Here is a 22,796-nt window from a genome sequence, read left to right as displayed (position 1 = left end):
ATGACTGGGAGAGTAACGAGTACTCAGGTGGTGCTTTGCTGTGTGACCTGATGAGCTCGAGTTGGTGCCAGCTCAGAGTCCTCTGTGCTCCAGCCAGCAGAATCCCAGAGTCTTCTCACTGTATCATAAAGTTGGACTTACGTTTTGTTCTATCCTTGTCTGTATTTGTATTATCCCAGGCTTTATCTGGTTTCCTACACCACCTCATTAGTTTGGATAACTTGCTGAGATTGCAGGTGTTTCAGTGAGTTATATGAGGGAAGTTATCCAATATATAATCGAGTAACTGGGTGTACCGAGTACTCAGTTGAGCCCGTGAAGCTCTGATAAGCCGAGCTTACATCTTCTGTTCAGTCTTGTCAAGGCTGTAATAGCTGTAGCATTTATAGAGTTTGCAGGTGGCTTTGCAAACTGTCGAGCATTTGGTAACAGTTTCTCACGTGAAATAACTTTAAAACTGAGTGCCTTCTAGAACTTCCTCACAGTACTTATAGCTTCTGAGACTTGTTGGGTATGCGAAGGACACCAGAGATATCAGCCATATACTAAATATTGAAAGCACCAAATACGAATGATTGTCTTGTACCATTGTGTCATCTTACAGGAAACTGACTGGGATCGCTTTTGGAGACCTGAATCCTTTTCCATTACGTCAGATCAGGAACCGCAGGACTTACCACCTGGAGAAAGTGCGCCTTGAACTAACTGAACTAGAAGCCATTCGTGAGGATTTCCTGCGTGAACGAGAGACGTGTGTAGAAAAAAGAGACCTTATTAGTGATGATGAGGAGGATAGTTGAAACTGCTCAACATAAACTTTTCTTTGGGATCGTGACCAAAGTGAGTTAATCTCCAAAACACTTTATGAATCCTGTCAAACAGAATGTAAACTAGTTGTCTTTGGAAATATGCGGGACAGATTTCCAAACCCCAGCACTTTGAGAAATATTGCTTTGCATGGAGGCCAAACACTTCTGTTTACATTGAAGTTCATGGAGTTGTATGTAGAGCACTTAAACTCTCAGTTTAGTCAACCAGCTGAATTGCCAGTTGTTTTCCTGCAGTGCACTCTTAGTGCCTGTATGTGAAACAGCAGTAAGAAAAGTCCATGCTCTGTTTACTACATTCATTGCCATTCCGTGGGGTTTTTTTAAATGTAATCCTCTGTTTTGTAGTGCAGGTTCAGTGTGGGAAGACATTATTTTTTGTTTTCAGGCTGGTTCAATATATGCCTTTCATCATGTTGTCCTTGACTAGACTAGCTAGAAAACTATGGAATGAAGCACAGGAAGAACTTTCACATTCCTTTGTCTTTTCCTGAAGTGACATGAAATGGATCATCAAACAGAACACTTGAATATATGTACTTAAAGGTAAAATAAGTCCCTGTTTGTGACTGAATGTTCAGTGTATACTGAAACAGTGATATCAAACACCATTTATGCTTTTCTGGGCAGCTGTGTTGATAAAGATTCTCATTAATGCAGAGGGGTTTATAGGTCAAATTCTGTTTAGCTGATTTTATTTCTGTTCACTTTTTTGATTGCAATGTCTCAAAAAGCCACAACCAAAACTCAGCTATTATGGAAGAAGAATGGAACTTGCCACAGGAGTACCGTGGTTTAGTAATTAGTTGTGTATCTGTTGAAAGCGCATTTTTTTTTAATGTTTCTTCCTATATAGGGCTTACAATATGATGAAGTCATTCTTTTTGCATGAATGTATAACTGTTGTACAATAGTGGTAGAGATAGGATTCCTAAAACAAATATTTATCAATCAAAGGAGCCTGAAGGCCACAGCATGCACACAGAAATTCAAGGTCCTTTTCCAGCAGACAAATGCAATATTCTCTTCACACGTGCAGCTTTGCCGCACATGTTGCGTGCCCGTCCTACGGACAGCTGTGCGGAAGCGTTTGGGGTGTTGAGCTGTCGTGTTTCTGACCACAGCAGTGTGACTGGAGACCACTGGTTCTCCTTTGGTGACTCCCAATGCTCTGAAACGGCTCTGAGGACAAGGAGGGCTCCTGTGTGCCTGGGCTGTTCTCTGGACTTTTGCAATGTTCTTTCTTGGGCTGTTGGACTGGCTGAAGTGTTGTGTCTGGCTGCGTCATGGTAAAACCAGCATTCAGATACTAGGCAGCAAATCACTCAGCTCTGGGGAAGAGGTTAATTAGCAAAAACTCCCCAAAACTAGTGGTTGAGAGTGGTCAAGTGCATCAGGCTTCTACTTTGTGTTCTTTTGGTTTTCTGAGAGGAATTTGGACTTCTTTGTCGGGTGTACTCATGGAATTGTTTTGGAAAACTGAAGTGCATGCAGGGACAAATCCTGCTTCTGTTTCACAGCACTTTTTTTTGAGAATGTATTTTGTAACCTTCTCTAGATAAGCATATTATCAGTCAATTTATCTGGAAGGGAAATATTTAATCAGTGGTGAACATTGTAACTTACCAGCCTACTTTTGATAGAAAATGTGTGCTTCTTGTATGACATACAGTTTTTAATTAGCCAAGAAATCCTTGCCAATGAGGGACACATGGTATGATCATCTTCATTTGTGTGTCATTTGTCTTCTAAAATGTCCCCTACCTTGTGTATTGTAAGCAGCAGTTGGGGTTGGTTTTTATTCCCTAGTTACTCTTGGTTGTGTACTTGAGTTTATTAGGCAGGTTTTTCATATTATTGCATGTACTGTATTCTTTTTTTACTTACAATCAGTGTTTGAATATAAAAATGGGACCAGGTTCTAATTTTCCAGTTATGCTGTCTTGGTTTTGAAAGAGCTGGTCTCTAAATCAATCTGTATTGTCTGCTTTTTTGTTTTGTTTTTTTTCTTTAGTCTTGTTTTCAAGTGTTAAATGAAATCTTTCTAAGCTGAAGATCTTCCTTTCAGTGGCAACGGTTGAAATGGTAAGGTGAAGACTTTTGAAGAATCTTCCTGCTCTGTTCCTAAAGTCTGTAGTTGCTGGGGTTTGAGTCTTCACAATGAACTAGTCCTATGACTTAGGAGATGTTTTCAGACTGATTTCATTGACATCTTTAGGTTGTGAAGATAAAACTAACTCGATGGCAACTGTTGAGGAAGTTCTCTAGTGGACAGATGTGACTTGCAGTGTTACAGGACCATTTATTTTTTACAGTTGTGCTGGTGGTTGTGTGCGTGTTGCTGTTTCTTCATGGAGGTTGTTACACAACTGTACAGTAAAATGAAGTAGCTCTGTTTCTTACACCACTATGTGAATCTAATACATGAACGTGAGAAGCGCATGGAAATCATGTTGTCTCTGGGTGTTTTGTTAGCTTGCAAATATGAAATGAGCTGATGCTGTTATACTCAAGTTCCCAGTGGGCTCTTGGCTTCATTTGGTTAAGCAGCATTACTGATGCCTTCATTAAAAGGTCAAAAAATTGCAGAGGCGTCTAACCTCTGACCACTAGAAGTCTGCATAGAACAAAAATGAGCTGCATGTAGCAGGAAGGAACAGCAGGGGAAGCTTCTCTTGCTGTTGCAAGTCTCTTTGGGTGACTATTAGTTTTCTAGTGGTGCTTAATTTGGTAACTTTGAAGAGTAGTAACTAATTAGAGACATACAAGATACTCAAGCAGAATTTAAACCTGATGAAATCCAGCGAAAATACAGTGTGACTTGGTGGCCTGCAAAAGCTGAACTGCATGGGTACCAAGTGTTAGCCTTTAGAAGTAAAGTCCTGAAACAGTGCATGAGGATTTAAGATTCGTGCCAGCCACTGAGTAGGAACTTGACCTGTTAATGCAAATAGAGACTACTAAGACTGTCTTTTGAACTTCAAGATCATGCACATATGTGCAAAGAGTTCCTTATGCATGGTTCCCTGTATATGTGATGGAAGCCAAACCACTACGTTGCATCTTGCAGAACGTTCATCTGTCTTCATACACATATGCATGGCTTTCCAGTGAAACTTCTGATTACTTGTTTAAAATGTTCCATTATCGTCTCTCAAATAGGTAAAAAATCGGTGCACTACACCTCTAGTTATTGAAACTGCACAGTATTTCAGCTTTACCTGTGCATATGTACAGGCAGTGTTATCATCCAGTGTTATCAGATTGTAAGGTGGTGGGGTTTGTTTTGTTTGTTGGTTTGGTTTTTTTATCAGCTGTGTAATCAATAGAAAAGATTTTTTTTGCCCTTTGGGTGTCTTCTGTATGAGATTCTTCCCTTGCGCTCAGTCTTTGTAAACATGGTCAGATATTTTAGGAGAAAGGGAAAGATTTGTTTTCTTCCTTAAGACATCAGGAATGTATGAGTGGTCTCAAATTTGCCACAGTTCAGTCACGTTCTGTCATGCTTAACTGAGAAATGGGAAATGAATCAATTTATTTCATTAAATTGTGTAGCCGTTTAAGTGAATATTCCCTTAAGTGCCATGTTAGAAATCAGCAATATGCGGTACGAGAAATTTGAATCACAAAACGTAAGTGATGTTATTTCCATAGAGATTGTAAAGAAAAAATAAATTGTTTATTCCTTTACAGCTTGCTATGGTGGTTCTTTTTTTCTTTTTATAACAGATGGAAATAACTGCAGGTGCCATCAGAACAAGCCAGTAATAAAGCTGGTGTTTGTGTCTGATAATGTGAGAGAGTCTCTGTAGAAGAACATATTTGCACATTTGGCTTTGAAGCATGAAGATGTGAACTATAGACATGCTGCATGCAGGTGATGCTAACTGGGTAAACTTGTGAGTTGTGTCCTTAGTCTATGACTTCCCAAGCAATGTGTATTTGTATGATATCTCCTGACACCAAAAGCCTCTTTATAGGCTGGGCACTGATGTTCTGCTAAAGCCTGTAGTAGCCAAGTGCTTAATTGCAGCTGCTTTGAAAATTTAACCAAATACTGAATTAATTCAGAAATCTAGCCTCAATGTCTGCCTCTCACATAAGACTTTCACATTTTGGAGTTAGCTTAATTGCCTTTAAGAGGCTATCAAGTACCTCAGCAACTTCAGATATAAAACTAAACAGCTAAACGTTTGCGAGGGAGGAAAAATAAGAATTGGGAGATAATTTAAATCGCCTGTCCAAGCAGATCTTTCCCAGTAGAGGTGAACAGTGCACAGTTCTTGTCCTCTGCCTCTGGCACAGGGTGACAAGCTGTTCAGAGTGGCACAGCTGGAAATCTGTTCAAAGAGGCTGCGGAACAGGATTGAGAGCAGCGACTGAGGCAGACCTCGGCCGTGGCCTGAGGAACTCCTGTCCTGTATGCTGAAAATTTACGTCAAAGGAATAAACAGAAAATTCTGTGAAGGGAGCACATAGGGAGCAATGTCCTCATGTAGACACTTGGCGTGTCCAGCTCGAGTGGGTTGTGCTGCCCCAGCAGCTGCTGGGGCCTCTCAAAGAACAGCTGAGGCTCCCGTTTCTTCCTTGGGACTGAGCTGAAGGCATCTCAGTGGAATCACAACAAGGGTGTGAGTATGGCTCTTGCGTTTAGCTGACATATGCTGTTAAATATCTTATTCTTAAGAAATGCATTAACCTAAAAAGGATAAACACAGCTCGCCTGCTCTGAACTGAGACCAGATACCTGCAGAGCCTCGCTCTCTGTGCCGAGTGCCTTGGAGAGAGAGAAGACTCACCGAAGGCTGCTGGTATTACAATATATCAGGTGTTCATTCCGTGGGATTTTCAGAAATGCTAAACATAGCTTCCTTATCTGCAGCTCCTTGACCTCACTGGAAGCAGAATCCATGTAGTGCTGAAGCTTTAAGAATTCCCACACATGAAGTGCATTCACTCAGATAATGCAAAGGAAGGGTGTGCTCTGCCTTGGAAATTTCCCCCTGGAAAAGAAGGTAAAAGGTTCAATCACAAGGCAGTTAGTAGAGTGGTATTTTCCTCATGATCCTAAGCTGTAGAACCGTGCTTCTCTAGAGTTATACCCACCTACAATGCCAGCCTTTCAGAGGATTAGACTAGAAAGCAAAACTCAGGACTATATAGTCAATGTGATATTAAAAAAGCAAATAGTTATTTAATGAAAACTTACCCACTTGCTCTCCACCCTAAATTAGTCTGGGGTGTTGTAAAGAGAAGTAATAAATCATTCAGCACTAGAATATACCTCAGAAAATTAGACTGACTTTGGCCTTCATTAAGATACTCGTAGCCTTGAGTGGCTGCATCCTGGCCATGTTTCACATGAGGTGAACCTTTGTGCGCACAAAAGTTACATTTCTGCAGTGAGCTGCCACGAAGACTTCAGGTGTGAGCTGATGAGCTGACTCAGTGATCTCTTCAGGCACTGTGATTTGTGATTAAACTGTGAAATAAGCTATTTACCTGGTTTTAAAAGTGCAAGTGGTATTTTTCTGGTATTTAAGCCTGGGACTCCCACTTTGGAACATAAGGTATGGGCCTCCTTCTTTATCGCTTCCTAAAGGAGACTGGTAAATGCGTGGCCAGCAGATGCTGCAGTGTTTGCTTGTGCTGCCTGCTTCAAATGTTTCTTGGCTTTGAGTTTTCCTTTCCATTCATATTTTGTATGTACTTAAAGGCTTTTGCCCTGATTGCCAAAGCTCTTAAAAAGAAGTCTGAATGAGTGTTTTAAGGGTCAATAGCTGAAGAAGCACGTAAGAGTAATCTTTTATTTATGCAGAACCTGTATTTCGGCTTGCAGACCCTGCGGCCATGGCACGGGGGGTGAGATTCAATGTACTCTTGCTCCTCTTGGAGACCTTGCAGGGCTGGCCAGCAGATATTAAATTCAAATAGGGGTTTTTCAGTGCCTGGGGAGGACTTGTCCTGATTTGAAAAAGTGCTTGTGCCCTTTCCGGGCAAACCGTGCTGTTTTGTCCCCTTCCTTGCAGCTAGGAGGAAACAGAAGAGATGGCCTTCCTCGTGTGGCTTTTCCTCTGGGAATTCTGCAGGAGGATTGTGGTGAGATTTCATGTGATCGTGTCACACTAAAGGTGAGGAATGAAATATCTTATTTCCCTTTCAAAGGCTTCTGAATTCTTCCAGTACCCTTTGAAACCTTTACTATCGATCGCCATTCCTGTTCTCCATATCAGATGCAGCCACTTTCCATGTGGAATTGGGAGAGCAAGGTGGAACTCCCCAGGCAGGTGAGCAGGGGCACAGGTCAGTCCTCTTGGCTTGCAACAAATCCGAAGCCAAGTTTCTGTGATAATAAAAAGCGTTGCCTTTAGGCACTTGCCTAGTATAAAAATACTTTTAGATGTATCTATCTTTGCAACTTACTGCAGTGGAAACAGCCTACATATTTATGTATGATAATTTGCCATAGCTTTGCATTATCTTAACCACATAGGGAATTGGAAGTGAAGGCGGCCTGGCATTTACATTTTATTTTGAAGGTGTGAACAATACCGCATCATTCCTCATTAATAAAGGTTGGCTATTAACTTGCCCAGAAGAAACTTAGGGAGACCACACAATATTTATTGCAATTACTGTTTGCTGCCCACAGGCATCACGTTCATCTAAAAATGGTGGTGTCGAAGCCCGGTCAGGCAGCCATTGCCTTTGTCCGTGTGGCCTTCCTGAAACTTTCTGGTTCTCATTGCAGAGTAACTCGGCTTGTCCGCTGGTGAAATGCAGCTAAACAGTGAACAAACGTGAAGACAGAGCTTGTTTTAGAGGTGTGGGGCCTTTTGACTTCTGGAATAAATAATGGGTTTGTATCACTGTGTAGCACTGCTGCTGAAAACTGGGACAATGTCAGCTCTTCACTAAACTTTGCTACCCAGCAGGAGAGGCCGACGCCTGGCAAGCAACCCACGCGGGTTCATGAGCGATGCCCGGGTGAACCCCTGGTCCCGTCTGGCTGCAGAAGCAGCCCCACTGAGCTGCATTTGCTTCCTGGGGGCTCTCCAGAGGCAGCCGCTGTTCATCCCTCCATCCCGTGAGCCAGAGCGCGCAGGCATAGACCCGGACACAAGGGCAAGTGTGGATTTTTGTGCAGTCCCCGCTTTCCTTCCTGTAGGGCCAGCGGCGGGGGGCGGGCGCAGGCGGCTCAGCCGCACGGGCTCCGGCCGCCTTCACTGGGACACGAGTTCGCGCCTGGGGAGCCGCCGCGGGGGTCGGGGCGCACCAGCACCCGCGCCGGGAAATGGTTTTATTTCAGGTTTTCTTTCCGGAGCAGGGGGGGCCGATCCGACCCTGCGGCCGGGTCCCCGTTACACGTGCACTGGGCGGGGGGGATCCCCCTCACAGACCGAACCCCCTCACGGGGCCGCCCTGGGCGCCGCGGGCCGCCAGGGGGCGCGAGGCGCGGCGGCCCCTCCCTCCGCCCGCCCGTCCCTCACGCCCAGGGGCGGGCGGCGCAGCCCCGGCGGCTCCTCGGCTGACCGGGCCGCCCCCTCAGCCTCCTCCCGGCACACGCGGTGAGGGCGGCCCGGCACGGACCGTGCACGCCGAGGCAGCGCCGGACGGAGCCCCGCGGACGGGCCGTGCCCGGCGGTAAGTGGGAGCTGCTCCCCTCAGCCGGCGGCGTCCGAAGCCTCCGCGGCGCCGGGGGCTTCTCCGCTCGGTGGCGGCCTCCTCTCCTTGTTTCTCTCTCCGTCCGTCTCTCCCTCTGTGCTGGCTTCTGAGGTGTTTTCACGATGTTCCCGCTCTGCCGGGGCGGTGGAACCCTGCTGGCTGAGCCGGCTCCGGGGAGCCCGCGGGGCCGCCCCGCCGGTTCCTCCGCAGCGTCCTGGGGGAGCTGGGGCTGGTCTCAGTCTGGTGGCCCTGCTGCGGGTCTGTCAGCTGCGCGGGGGGTGCTTTAGACTCGGTCATCCCGCTCACACAGCGTCTTTAATGGTGTTTCCGCCTCAGAGTGTATGTGCCAGCTGTCCCGCAGCTGTCAGCCGGGGGAAAAGGGGCTCCCCAGATCATCTCGGTGAGCAGCTGACAGTTATCCCTGAGCAGGTCCCGCAGGGCTGGGGAATCCCATAGTTTCAGAAATACGCCGTTTGATGTTACAGACCAAAGCTGTCAGGGACAGCGGGTCCTGGGTTCACACCTCAGCTGATGTCGTTCAGCAAATGCTGTGCGACTTCATCATGTTTATCCCTAAGCTCCTTCCTGACTTTTCCCTCAAACAGCTTCACTTGGGATCTGGTAGGTTCTTCAACACCTGCATTTGTGGGATGGGTGTCCCGAGTGATGCAGCACAGTGGGGGCTGTTTTGGCCAAGCCTGCTTCTTTTTAGAGGACAGTCAAGAATGAAGATGTGAATAAGAGGGTGCAAACGTGTGGCAATTGCTGCTGCCTTGGCTGATCAGTCTCCTGGCGCAAAACGACTAAAACCGGCATGCTCACCTGCCTGACGCGTGAGGAAAAACCTCAACTCTGCCCCTCTCTAGAGGTGTCTGTTCTGAAACACTGGTAGGCTTCAGACTTTCTATGTCCTTATCTGCTTGTGCAAGAAATGTAGTTTGCATGGGCTGGATCTCACTTGCCTCTGTGGCAGCAACGTTTAATCCTCGAAGGCGCCACAGGGCCGGGCTGTGCGATGTCCTGCCAGCGCAGCTGGCGCTGCGGGATCCCCTGCGCCCTGCCTGGCCGGGCGCTCGCACCCTGCTCACCGCTCCAGCATGCCAGGGCTCGGGGATCAGTTACAGCGGCAGCCCGGGCAGTTGGCTGTGTGCTGGGGAGCTGGAATTAGCTGCAGAGCTAACGTGTTTGGTACGTATGCTTCAAGTGCAGGCTTGGAATTGAAGCCTTTGGCCGTTCACCACACATGTAAATCTTGCCGAGTAAGTGTGGGAGGTCAGAAAGGGGATCCTTTGGGAGTCAGTGGCAGGAACAGTGATTCTGTAATGGGACTGAAGTGCTCGGATGATTGGTGTCTTTTGTGTCCTTTGTGGTAGCTCCCTCAGATTTCTGACAAAAATGTTTAGGCTACTGTTTTTTCTCTGACATGAAAATAGGTGAAAATGAGGGTTTGCTGAAATTAATATAAGTCTTGACTGTGCTTTGATTACATTTATTTGAAAGCAGAGAGTAAAAATTACTTGTATGTTTTGGTTTGTTTTTTCTGTTGGGAGTTGTTCAGTCTTTTCTAGTACGAAAAAAGGAAGAGAAACAAAATTCAGTGGGAATGAGAAGGATGAAAGAGGAAAACACTTTAATGCTTATGAAAACCTGTTTAGTTTTAGCATAAGGCACCAAAACTAAAAGACAATATCACTTGAACTTGTTTGGTGGGGTGGTGTAGTGTTTTGTTGTTTTGTGTGGTGGTTTTGGTGCTTGTTTGTTTGTTTTAATTACTGATTTAAACCAGTCCAGTTTTGATTCTAAATTGTTTTGGTCATTTTTCAGTATTTAAAAGACAGCTTATGAGGGAATTGTTACTTTGTTCTGTTCTAATGTGTGTTTTGGATTTTCCTTTAGTATAACTTGTTTTGTAATATCAAAACATGCCACAGGGGATGCTTCTGAGGTTGGTAAAGGATTTAGTGATTCAGCTCATGTCAGGTGTACTTGAGAAAGTAAGATTATTCAGCTGTGACCTCAGTCACTTGAAACTGGTTTCCTTAGGGTATAATTTACCCTAAGGAAAAAAATGCAAGGCTGGTGACAAGCCAAGTGATCTGACAGTTTTGTCCTCACCTCTATTTTCTATAATCCTGTTCTCATTCAGCAGTGGGTAGACATTTATCAAGGATTTGACATGTGTAGACCAGTCATTGTTTATCAAATAATTTGGTGATGACAGGCTAATAACTTAGCTGTGCAGGGAAACCTTTCTTAGAAGAGCAAAATAGAACTTACTTTCTTCTGCTCCTTATAAGGTGGATTCTGTCACCCTCTTCAAAGAGTGGATTTCTTTAGATTAATTTTCTTTACGCACAGCACCAGCTGCACCAAAAAGACACTTCTGTACTGGAATAAGAATATCTGCATCCTGGGTTTGTACTGCTGTAAAATATGTGTTTAAATTGATTCCATAGATCACAATGGGAAAGTGTGATTTCTTACGGTAAATAAGAGCCAATTTTATGGTATGACAGAATTTAGGAACATGAAGAGATTAGTGGTGGCATATTTCTAAGTGCCTGAAACTGGAGTCTTGGAGGTCTGTATTTTATTTTCTGGTTTTGCTACAGCTTTGTTGTATGTCTGTCGGAAAATCATTTGCATAGGATTAACATTACTTTGCCACCTTGTGATATATGGGATGTGTAGAGGGGAGTTGGATACAGGAGTAAAAGGTGAAGCATCATATACTTATACTGTAGATATACTATACTGTGGAGTGTCATTATGAAAACATGTAAGTAATATGAATGCTGAGTAGAAGCTGCCCTTGTATTAAAATGCTCCCTGCTAGGAACCCTAGAGCAAAGGGAGGGATACAGACAGTCGATGAACGACCATCTCTAATTCAGTCTGCTTTCACTGACCAGCATAAGGAAATCACCATCTGACTGGAGAAAAAATTAAGGCTCTCATTCTTCCTTTGATATATTAATACTCGTGCTCTGTATTTGCAAACGGAGTCCAACAAAACCACTGTAATTTAAATCTTTGAATGTGAAGTCACCTTAATTTCCTAAGATCAGTATATAACATCTGGGGAGGGTTATGTTTATACTTGTGAATGGCGTTTTTATTTCGGATTAATTTTAAGTGTATGAAGGTTCTCTTTTACTATTTTATCCCCCTTCTGCTGTATATTTGCTGATGACAATTGTCTTGCATCATCAAGCGTGTGATCTATTTTGGGCTTCTGTGGCTGCTGGGTGAAAGCCAGTGTGAGATCTCTGCAGAAGTAATGAGTGCAAGGCCTTACAAGATAATGTGAAGTGATAGACATGGCAGACACCAGCACACCAGAGGTGTGACTGTGGGCTCTGGACACTTGGGAACAGTTTTGTGTTCAGTCTTCAAAAACAAGGCTGTAGGCTGACTTGGATGCTCCAATGGGTACTTGGTGTTGAGAGTAAACTCGCTTATTTACCCTTGGTAGAAGTTAAAGATCAGCAAAAGGGATGAGAATTTTCTGGTTATTTTTGAGATAATACTACATGGATTCTATGCATCTGCAGAGGTAAGTGTGCTCTTTGAAGGATGCTGAAAATAAGTAAACTTATCAATCTAACAAAGGGGCTATGTGCCCAGAGACATCTTGGGTGGGTTCCCCATTCTCAAAGCAATGTTTTCAACTTGCTCTTCTGAATGACGAACCCTCTTACTGTATGAGAACATTTGGTTTCCTTTAGGTGTGTTTGCATTAATGTTCTTTATAGCCACGTACCTTGAATTCTGATGAAGGGAGGAGTCAGCTTGAGGGATTTACAGTCTTTGGGCAAGTCTCAGCAGTATCTCTTAATACATTGGCATTTTCCCATGTCTGACTTGTACACGCGATCAGAATTTAATCTTGCAATTCAGGATGAGCGAAAGATTTGGGGTTTTCAGCAATGCTTGGCTTTGTCCTTTGTTTGCTTTTTCTGAAGTCTGAGAGTGTTGAAGTAGGTTTTGCACCACCACTTCAGAAAACCCTGCTCTGCACAATTGCAAGCAATATAAGCTTAGTATGGAGCCAATAGCTCAGATGTCCTCATTCTCCTAAGTGCTGTTAAGGCGTTTATTGACTGTGATTTCAAGCTCTGAGCAATATTGGTCAATGAGCTTTCTCTGAGATTATGAAAGGTTGCTTGAGGAATACAGTAATTTGCTTACAAAGCAGAATTGGAGTTGTTTATTTTCATTGAGAGGAAAGAGAAACATGTTTTTTTGTGGGCGTGGAAATGGCTTTGGGAAAGGAATTAATGAGCGAAGTAGCAGAACAGGTCACCTGGCTTCATTGTGAAAAACTCTGAAAATACAGGCAAAGTAAACGTCAGCCAGAAAATGTCTAAGAAAGTGTAGGGATGGAAAGTGGAAGTGAAGGGGGGGAAAAAGCCAACATAGAATAATGCATGTACTCTGTGCCTTCTCCCGCGTCTTGGAGGACACAGCACAGAGGAGAGCCTGCTGTAGGCTGGGTATGGGCCATTAGAAGCTCCCCACCTAACGAGGACGTTTTGACAAGTTGTAGACTTTTCCAGTGTATTTGATGTTTATGATATATGCTTTTGTTCAAGAGAAATCTTTAAAAATATGTGAATTTCGACTTGGGTGGAACCCTGCAATTGCTCTTTGATACTTTGTCCTATTTTACAAGTCTGCTGATTTATCAAAATAGCTGGATCTTCTTGCAACATTCAGTAGAGCTTATTTCTAAAGGATCAAAACAGAGCTTTGTTTACTTGTCAAATATGCTTTGCGCCGTGCCACAGTCAGATGCCAAAGACTGCTATTTAAAAGCAGGCGTGAACTGTAGAGAAATATAGAACCTGGAAGGCCCCGGTGCCTGTGAAGCAAGCAACATCTGGATTCACAGGGAAATATGCGTTGCATTGAGACGTACAGATGTGCTGCTGAAGCCTAGAGGTGTGTGAGAATAACAGCATGGCTCAGTGCAGTTAGATTTTTATTGTGATGATAGAGGCCTTACAGCTGCTTTCCATGTTCTGATCTATATAGTGGATATTGTTTGGGCCATGGGGATAATGTTAGTGTTTATCTACACAGGAAACACCAGACATTGTAAACTGGTCAGCTAGTTATTGTGTTAAAATCCATTCTGTTAACATAGTGTATATTGTTGTGTAGGAGCATCTTGAGGAATAACGTGATCTCTGATCTCCTCCCAAAGCAGCACGGCATAATGCACTCTCAGATCCTCAAATACTGCAGTGTGAGGCTTGTCTTTCCAGACCTCACAGAGCTTATCATCTTAGAGCGTTGTGTTCAGGAAACAAATTTCACAGTTACACAAAGTAATGCATGCAACAAATGCTGCTCATGTTTTTCTCGTTTGAAACATCTAGTGTGTGATGAAAGATGTGCTGAAAGCCCTGCAGATGGATTCACAATGCCTTTTTGCAGCAGTGGGTCAGGTTTCCATTTGCTGCCCTGCCTGTGTGCTTCAGAAACGCTGCCTGACATGAGGAGAAGGAAGCTCTGCCTTGTGTTCTCCTTGGTTTCTGGTCTGCCTGCTGGCACTTTAATGAAGAAGCCTGTAATGCCGATTCTCATGCTAGTTCTATTTGGTGTAGTGTCAATGCTTTATTGCCCATAAGTTTGTCAAATTATTAATTAGTTGCTTTACTTCTATCACATGTAAGTTTCGAGGTGTGTTCTGTGCTTCTGATTAAGTATGTGCTCAGGTGTGTCAGTGAGAGCCAAGAAACTTCTTTGATTGTAGGCACTCACCTCTTTCCAGATTTGGATCCTCACCGTTTGGCTGAGACTGCTAAAATAATTCTTTTCATCAATGGTAACTTTGGCATGAATGAGCTGCAATGAAGTGACTATACAAGAAATATGTTTTACTGGTTCTTTGCCTGTTGGAAGATTGTAACGAATGTCATTCTTCTTTAATATTGCAGTTGCATCTATCTTTGTGCATCAATGAGAAGTCCAAATATGGCTTTGTTCAAGCAACAGAAGGTGGAGGATGTGTATGAGATTGGGGAAGAGCTAGGAAGGTAAGTTTGTACTGATGACACCACACTGTTCTAAAAGCTGTTTCCCACGTCTTGAAACAATGACTCTGCATGATAGCCTAAATCAATTGTAATATACAACAACAGAAACACATCCCTTTACAGAAACTGCACTTCGGATATTTTTTTAAATGTGTGCTAACTATTTTTCCTATTTCGTATCTTGCAACCATGACAACGGAAGGTGTGTTTACATTGTCTTTTGTAGATAGGTGTCATCTGTGTCTATGCTCTAGGCTGAGTTCTCTTGTCCATTCTCTGACCCAGCTGGGAAATGGGAACCCATGGTGCTATCGTCATAGACGCAGCGCATTAATTTGGCTTGTTGTTTTGAACAGTGCTGACAGAACGTTATTTTCAACTGGCTTGGAACACTGACAGATCACGTTCATATCTGCTGGCAAAACACTATGTATGTATTCCTGAAAAGATTTACTGGGCAAAATTTCAGCTGGACCTGTTAATACCTATATATAGCTTTTAATTTATAAAGGCTTATTGGCAAGTATTAATTATAGGTGGAGTTAATGGACTATTACTACACTTAACGATAAGCACCTGCTTAAACACTCTGCTGGGTTTGTGAGCTGTGTGACACAGGGCTCCCCCAATCACTTAGCAACACAGTGCTCTGGGTGAGGATAGCTGGTTTCCATTCTGGGTCCAGCCCTCTCGTGATTTTCTTTTTAATATGCAAATAGCTAAATTAGGGCTATACACATGTTGGCTTCTTTCCAAATATCTGGCAGTTGGTTTTGATAAATGATTCTGTATGTGCAATTACCTCTTTTTCAAGGGCCAGTTACATTAAAACACTTCAGTTGAAGCTGTTTCCCTGACAAATCTTATTTTTCACTCCCAGATATTTCATCTTTAGAGGTGTTGAGATTTCTTTTAAGGGGGGATTCTCGGGGCGGGGGGCTGGATTTTTGGGGGTTTTTCGTTTAGTTTTTTCTTTGTGCCCTCCTCTCTCAGGAAGGCCTCAACTATTACATTTTTTGAAACTGCTTACTTTTGAATACTGACTGGTCCTGAGAACATCAGCCTGAAAGTGACAATCTGATCCCAGTGAGTAGTAGAGCAGTTCAGCTCGATGTGTGTATGCAGGGTGTAAAAGGTTTGCTTCTTTTAACCTAGGAGGGAGGCCCTAGTATGTGCTGTAACAAACCGCTAATATGAGAAACTGGAAACTGAGTAGCATATTGTGAATTAGATTTGGAAATCCAATGTCTTTTGAGATGATGAACCTCAGTCTTCTCTTCAAGCTGATAGTAACTAGACCTTTTGCACGGGGAAGTGTAGTTGAAACAGCGTGGTAAAGGCTGGCGCTTGCTGTTGGAATCTGCCTGAGAGGCCTCGGACTGGTAAAGGCTCGCGTGGTCCCAGCAGTTCTCCCTCTGCTTCTGACCATGTGTCATCGAAACGTGGCTGGTCCCAGCGTTACGCTGTGGAGCTGGCACCTGCTACGTGTTGGGTGATGGGCTGGGTTTAGAGGAGACTACACTCAGACGTGGAATCTGAAATTGTGGCCTTTTATAATGGGTGTATTCTCTGCAAGAAAGACCTTCCCTAGATAAGGCAGGAGTAGGTGTATATGTGAGCAGGTGCTATCCTCTCGTGACAAAGGGGTATTAAACTCCACTACAGAACCATTTTCTAGTTCCCAGTGTTTTATATGTAATACTTCTCCTAGATGAGAAATTAAAGTCTGAGATGTGGAGGCAAAAATGTTCCCTGAAAGATCTGAGGGAGGTAGGCAAATTGTAACAAGCAAGCCTCTGCTGCTTATTGGAATTTTTCAAGGAAAGCCCTGTAATTATAAATTGTGAGAAGAGGGCAGCAAGCTTGGAATTAGCTCCCTTCCTCTGCATTCAAGCTGTATACTTTACACATATCAATGTAATGTCACACTGTCTTTATCAGCGTATTTTCGCTTTCAGATTTGGTGAGGAGCTCTGCAGACTTCTTGTTTTAACTGTGTGTGATACGTGGAGTGTCACTGGGTTATCATGCCTCTATAATCCTTGAGCAGTAGCTACTGATTAGGGCTGGTGACAAATGATGTCTTTCTTCGTTAGAAGACAAATAACACACTAGACAGGTTGTGGTGACTGAAACACAAGAATCTTTTCCGATGCTGACTGATGCCCTTAGAACTTGTAAATGCCTTTTATTAGTTCAGTATGTTTGCAACAAGCTGTTAGTTGCTGACAGGTACAGACAAGTAAAAGGATTAATTTGCTCTCATTCTGGTAATGGAAGTCACTTACAAAACACAGGTTTTGAAAAAAAAGTCTGTGAAGGGTCTATCCTGTTTGTGTCTTCCTAACTGAGTTTGTGATTTCTTGAGACTAAAAGTAGTCATTGATAAAGACCTAATGCTTGTTCTAGCTCACATTCAGTCAGAAGTTAAAATACAGGATCTTGCTGGAAGAGCCAGCACCTGTTTATCTGAAAGTCTTTGCACAGCACTTAGGAGGCTGCTATTATATACTGCAAACGCTCCTTCGCAAGGCTTAGGTATAGCTGATCTGGGGATGGAATCAGACCCTTCCTGTTGCTGTGCAGTGTTGAAAGGAACTGCAGCACAGACTCTGCAGATCCAGCTGTATAAAACCCTGCAAACACCACATCTGTAGACTCAACCAGATCATTCTCAGAATCACTGCTGAGCTAGAAGCAACTCAAAGGATACTGGAAACGCAGTTGTCTCCTGTGCCAAGGCAATGGGGTGAGAGGAGACTCTTTGCAGAAAGGGGGAGCAGGTTTTCCATAGCTACAGCTCTGCACTGTCACTAGCTGCAACTAGTGACTTCAGCTTCCCTCAGGCTTTCAGGTATTAATCTCAGGTTGGCATTTCTGTTGCTCAGCTTCTCCAAAAGGTACACGCAGGGAACAAAAAGTCAGGCAGGTGCCATTAGGGATAAGAAGTTGCCAACTTTCTAAGAAACCCAGTAAGAATTTTGCCTGTTTTGAGGAGCATCCTGATGTCAGCCGTTTGCAGGAACGTTTGTAGCAGTTCACTCTAACATCACGCCAAAGCAATGGAAGCACTTCTTGAAAAATGTGAGGAAGCAAAGGCTAACTTGACTTGGGAATATGCAACAGGTCCAATAACTGCTGGTTCTTGTGGCAAGAGAGGTGGCAGCAAGTGACAACCAAGAATGGAAACTCAATCGAGGCCAAGGCAGGCCAGGAGAAGGAAGAACTGGCCAGCTGAGCTAGTGGTAGATTTCCCAGGAAAGCGGCAGCAATAAAGCTCCCTGGAGAGCCTTTCAGCAAGATGTTTCAGGGCTTCTTGTGATCTGCATGGGTAGTTTTGGCTGGCTGGACAAAAGGAGATCCGGTACAAACCTACAAGAGCCCTTTCCCGTTGTACCAGCAAACACTGGCAGTGGTGGTAGGTGCACACAGAGTGCTAGAATTTCAGAGATGTGCAGTGTCATTTATAAAAGGTTGTACTGTGGAGTCATTAGTCTGTCACCTAAATGTGTTGCCAGGCAGGCTGTAGAGAGCTGTTGATGTTTATGCCTTCTGGCCTATGTCACCGTTACATATCAAATCAGGGCTGAGGGAAGGAGGTGTCCCAGATCCTGCCTGGACGCATTTGTGACAGTGCCTGTTGAGAAAGCGCGTTCCTGCTGAGTGCTGTGAGGATGGCCCTGCAGTCCTGAGACAGCATCCTGCTCAGCACAGCTCACTTTCTGCAACACACAAGGACTTACTTAGGTCAGACTTAAAAGAGACAAACCTTGCGGTGATGTATCTGGGTAAGGGAGTCTTCCCCTTATGATTGTCCTTTCACTGCAGGGAAGGGGCTCTGCCTTCCTGCCCAGTGTGTGCCAGCCTGACCACCTCCCATTTCAGTCTCTTGCCCATCTCAGTAACGGGGAGCTATGCTCATTTCTAGATGAGTACTGAGATAACTGTTTTCAATGGGATCCTATACCTAAAGAGTTCCTAGAAGCCAAAATTAGTGCCTGGTTTATGCAAAAGGTGAGCTAAATATGAGTGTATTTGGATTAGACTGTGGAAATTAATTTTACAGCAAGGCTGTGACATTTTTCTGCATGTTAGGATGGCTTGTGTTTCACTTTGATTTTCTGCTGTATGTGCTTAAATATCGCTACCTAGTTGTTTCCTTGTGATTCTTTTTTTTTTTTTCCAATAGTTTCACTGGGTTTATTACCTAATCTTCTGCATTTTATTCTCTGCAGAAACAGCGAGAACTGAGTGTCCAGCTCCCCTATTGCTTTCTTATTTGGAGTCTAAACTCTCAGGGATATTAATTGTCTCTAAATATGTATATTTTTAGCATTGAGGTTGCTGAGTTAGTGAAATCAATATGTTACTGTAGGAAAAGTTATTAATAATATAGAAAAAAAACCCCTCCTAAGTTTCTGTGGCTGTTCCTTTTTCTACTGCTGCTTGAATTTACAAGTGTCCGGTGAACAGCAGGAGAAGAGGTGAAATTGTACTTTGTGTCACTGATGTGCTAAATGAAAGGTTGTTTTGGTGAACAAGCAGAGTTATTCCTACTGCTGTCCCCTCCTGGCCCTGAATGATCTAGCTTGCTTTTAGTAGTTTTTAAGATTTGTTGAGCTCCAAGTCTTCATTGTATTTGGTGTGGTGGATGCCTCCATTATTTCTCATGGCGGTAGCATTCTTTCAGGCTGCTTTTGAATGATTATATTTGTTTCCTGCCTTTACATGACAGTGCTTCATGTTCCGGTGGGATTTTAGAATACATGGAGTTCTGATTCACACTCTGGACTTCAAAGAGATTACTGTATTTTTTCTTCTTTAGATAAGGTGCCTCATTTCTTTGTATAATTGTAATTCAGTGAAGTCACTGTACATACCTGTTTCACTGAAGACTAAAACAGGTGCACACGTTAGGTGTTTACTTTGGTTGAAGTTGTTTCTGTGTAACCGGGTCAGGAAGCAATTCCACATGATTCAGTCAATGCCTTAATGCAAAAGTGATTTCTGCCGATTAGTTTGGGCATAATCCAGCCTCCAGTTTCTCAGCCCCTGCTGACCTGGGGTGCGGCTTTGTGATTAAAGCCAAACTCAGTCTTTTGCTCCTCATGTCATTCCCCTTTTCCAGGTACAGGTTCCTGCTCCCTCGGGCGGGGAGGATCAGCTCTGCTCACTGAGATGGGTGAAACCTTCTTCTGGGTGAAGCTTAGAAGAACAGCAAATGCAGCATTTTACCAGTGGTAATGGGACCTTGGGACCTGGCACGTAACAGCTGTACTGACAGTGTAGCTAGTAAATATTTATTTACTTAATGAAAACAGGAGGGGAGAAAACAGGTATTCTTTATAGGGCAGGAACTTGGAAGTCTATGATACAAAGTCATGTTACCCAGCCAGGTGGACTCTCCCTGGTAAACAGGGGCGTGTGATTGCAGCTGGGAAATTTACCCTTGACACACATTACACAGTATCTTCATACCAGGAATTCTTTTTCTATCTATACAAATTGTTCAGGATTGGGCTTTCTCAGACATGAGCCTTAACTCTGTTCTTACATTAATTTTTACTTTGAATTAGTTCTTTAAATTTGGAAGAATAACCTTGGATTATTTTTTCCTATAACACACACAAGCGACTCTTTGCTTTTGATGCAAAAAAGTTTAACTGTTGCACTACTAACCAGCACCTTTATTAATACATCTTGTTACAAAAATCTTCTGTGTCATGTGTTTGATGTATTTTCTGTTGAAACAGTTTTGGCATCTGGTACTTGCTCACCATCACTATGATTGTAATTGGCTCTCTGATACAATCATTATTTTTGGATTTTTTTTTAGTCCTTCTGGCAGAGTAAGTGACCTGAGCTTTTTCCTTTTTAAACAGATATCCCTGCTAGTTTTCAGTGTTCTTTCGGCTCTTTCCAAAATCTTTGATTCATTACAGAAAGTGCAGAGAAAATAGTGGGAGTTTTTGTTGTGTGTTTTGTTTGTACTAATAACAGTTCTGCTCTGCCTACAGTAACTGAGAAGAACTGGCCGTGGTTATTTAGAACTGGCCTTGACCTTAGAAACAAATACATTTTTTCAAGTGAATTCCTTATTGCCAGCATCCATCTTGATGATAGAAGTGATCTCAGTGTATCTCCTTGGTCCGTATCTGGCTTTGAAAGCATAACTAGAACTGAGTGACCCAGTGGATGTGCTCAGAAAGCTCAAATTCAGTAATATCTTTAACTATTGAATATTAAGCCTAATCCCAGTCCTTGCTTTGCCATTTCTGTAAAACCAAACCTATTTTTTCCGCTTTGCATTGCAGTAGAAAGCAGATGGAAATTTGAACAGCTGAGGAAAATAAATAGACTCTGCATGGTATTCATTCCATGCTTTTGAAATGAAAAATGTTATTTATGAGTAAAAATACACATAAAATAAACATAGTGCAGCTCACTACAGGACTAACAATGATAAAACATTGGACAAGCTCTTAACATCTTATGCAGAACAGGGTTCGCAGATACTTGTCTGGTGGTCAGGCTTAATTTAGCTCAGGTGACATCTATTAATAATTTTGAAAACTCAACATCAACAGTTTTGAGCTGGAGTCAAAACCTGTTGTAATAGCTGAGCGTGACACGCAGTGATGCTTTGAGATGAAAAATTACTCCAGTAGCTCCACTTGTTCTATCTGGTGCCAGCACGTTTGGGTGGGAGTCACGGGCCTGTTTTTGGGCAGCCCATAGTGCAGATTTAGTTACCCCGTAAGTGAGTGGCTGTGTACCCCAAAGCCAGGACTTGGAATCTTTACTTACTACAGAATCTGCAAGTTTTGTGAGAGAGTAGTTACCATCAATATCCTAGATTTGTGGGTGTGTAATTCTCACAAAAGGAGAATTTCCAGTCATCTCTCCGTGTCTTATGTAGGAAGAGTGCAGAGAAAAATTAATGTAGCTTCTGTGCAATCCTGCTGCTGGAAGAGATTGTTTGCTTCAATGTAGTAAAGATTAAATAAGATGGGGGGATAACTTCCACCTCTTTATTTTAGTGGAGCAGAAGAATCCACAAAGAAGAGTGAAATGGGAGTTTCTGTGACCCTTTGTGGTTTTGGCCTTGTAGATAATTTCCTAAAATATCAATTAAAATGCCAGCGTGATTTCTGGTTTACACATCAGGAAGGAGGAAAATCGGTTAGCATTAATACTGCTGCCCTCGTACGATGTATCTGCTCCCAGGTATGTTACATTCAGTCCACACCTAGCTGGATTTGGACCTTTAAGCGCAAAGGCGCAATGTTTGAACGTCCTGCGTGCGTATTACGTCTGCACTGGTTGTTGCTCCACATAGCAGAAGGGACAGCTTATCACACCAGCTATTCCTGCTGAGCATGAGTCAGCTTTGACCTTCCCCAGGTCTCTGGACTCTGTTCATTACCACTCAGGGAGCTGATATTCAATCTAAGTGTGATAAGTGAGGAAAAAAATGTATCATGTGCATTTTATTCTTGAGCTTCAGGTTACACAAAACACTTGCCAGGCTCTCAGGAACTCACCAGAATTGCCAAGCTTGTGCTGTATCACTGCAGACTCTGCTCCTCCAACCTCAGGAGCTGGTAAGGGCCACGTTGCTTGTCGCTGCATGGCTGGGAAATTTCCAAAACCATTCAACAGCTTCAGGACACGCTGGCAATGATTCAGTAGATGACATGGTTTCTTGTGACTCATGGCTAATGACCCAAAATGGTGTTAAAGGCATTAATTGGCTGTAGTGCAGATAACATACCGGATTGATAGTTGGTAATAATTCATAGCATTGCTTGGAAACATTAGATTTATTAAATCTTGCTTTGGATTTCAAATGATTTATTTGCTTTCTACTTATTCCAGTAAACCAGAACCTTCGTGTTTGAGTCCATATTCCTCTGCTGTTCTGACTCTCCTCTGGCAGTGCACACAGGGGTCATTTTTGGGCCGGGATACGTTGGTCACCTTTGCATGAGCTGTAGAGAGGTGTGGGTGAAAGGTGTCAGACAGTGACCTGGTCAGACACAACTGATGTGCAGAGGTGCTCAGCACTTCCCTGTCCTGAATAGTGAAACTTACCCTGGAAACTCACTGTATTCCAGAGTACTGCACAATCAAATACTGAAAATGCCAGTGTGTTTAAAAGTGGCCACTGATTTTTTTTTTTTTCCTTTTTCTGTGTAAAATAGTGCATCTCGTTAGGTTTAAAATGTAGCGTATTATTAGAGTAGTGGTATTGTGGTAC

The 22,796-nt window shown here is 43.3% G+C and overlaps 3 protein-coding genes across 9 annotated transcripts in view; 2 read left to right on the top strand and 1 right to left on the bottom strand.

The window, feature by feature from the left end:
• The window catches only part of TBC1D2B (TBC1 domain family member 2B), a 29,059-nt gene extending 24,542 nt beyond the window's left edge, over positions 1-4,517 (top strand). The window contains exon 13 of the mRNA XM_065847416.2: positions 605-4,517. Coding sequence (XP_065703488.1) covers positions 605-800 — 196 coding nt within the window. The 3' untranslated portion in view covers positions 801-4,517. The remainder of the gene's footprint in view (positions 1-604) is intronic.
• The window catches only part of LOC136106993 (enhancer of mRNA-decapping protein 3), a 361,619-nt gene that overhangs the window by 146,627 nt on the left and 192,196 nt on the right, over positions 1-22,796 (bottom strand). The gene's annotated exons all lie outside the window — the stretch shown is intronic.
• DAPK2 (death associated protein kinase 2) overlaps positions 8,341-22,796 on the top strand; it is a 49,085-nt gene continuing 34,629 nt past the window's right edge. For 2 of the 7 annotated variants that reach the window (XM_071813764.1, XM_071813759.1), the window contains exons 1-2: positions 12,011-12,048; positions 14,438-14,536. In XM_071813764.1, the coding sequence (XP_071669865.1) occupies positions 12,026-12,048; positions 14,438-14,536 (122 nt within the window). In that variant the 5' untranslated portion in view covers positions 12,011-12,025. Of the gene's footprint in view, positions 8,472-9,620; positions 9,681-9,729; positions 9,752-12,010; positions 12,049-14,437; positions 14,537-14,944; positions 14,967-19,664; positions 19,777-22,796 lie in introns of those variants that run through there. The other 5 variants (XM_065847231.2, XM_065847232.2, XM_071813761.1 and 2 more) reach the window with 5 other exon arrangements.

This window comes from Patagioenas fasciata, chromosome 12 (assembly GCF_037038585.1).
Source record: "Patagioenas fasciata isolate bPatFas1 chromosome 12, bPatFas1.hap1, whole genome shotgun sequence".
Classification (NCBI taxonomy): Eukaryota; Metazoa; Chordata; class Aves; order Columbiformes; family Columbidae; genus Patagioenas; species Patagioenas fasciata.
Note: the sequence above shows the minus strand (reverse complement) of the source record. Positions and strands in the feature narration are given on the sequence as shown.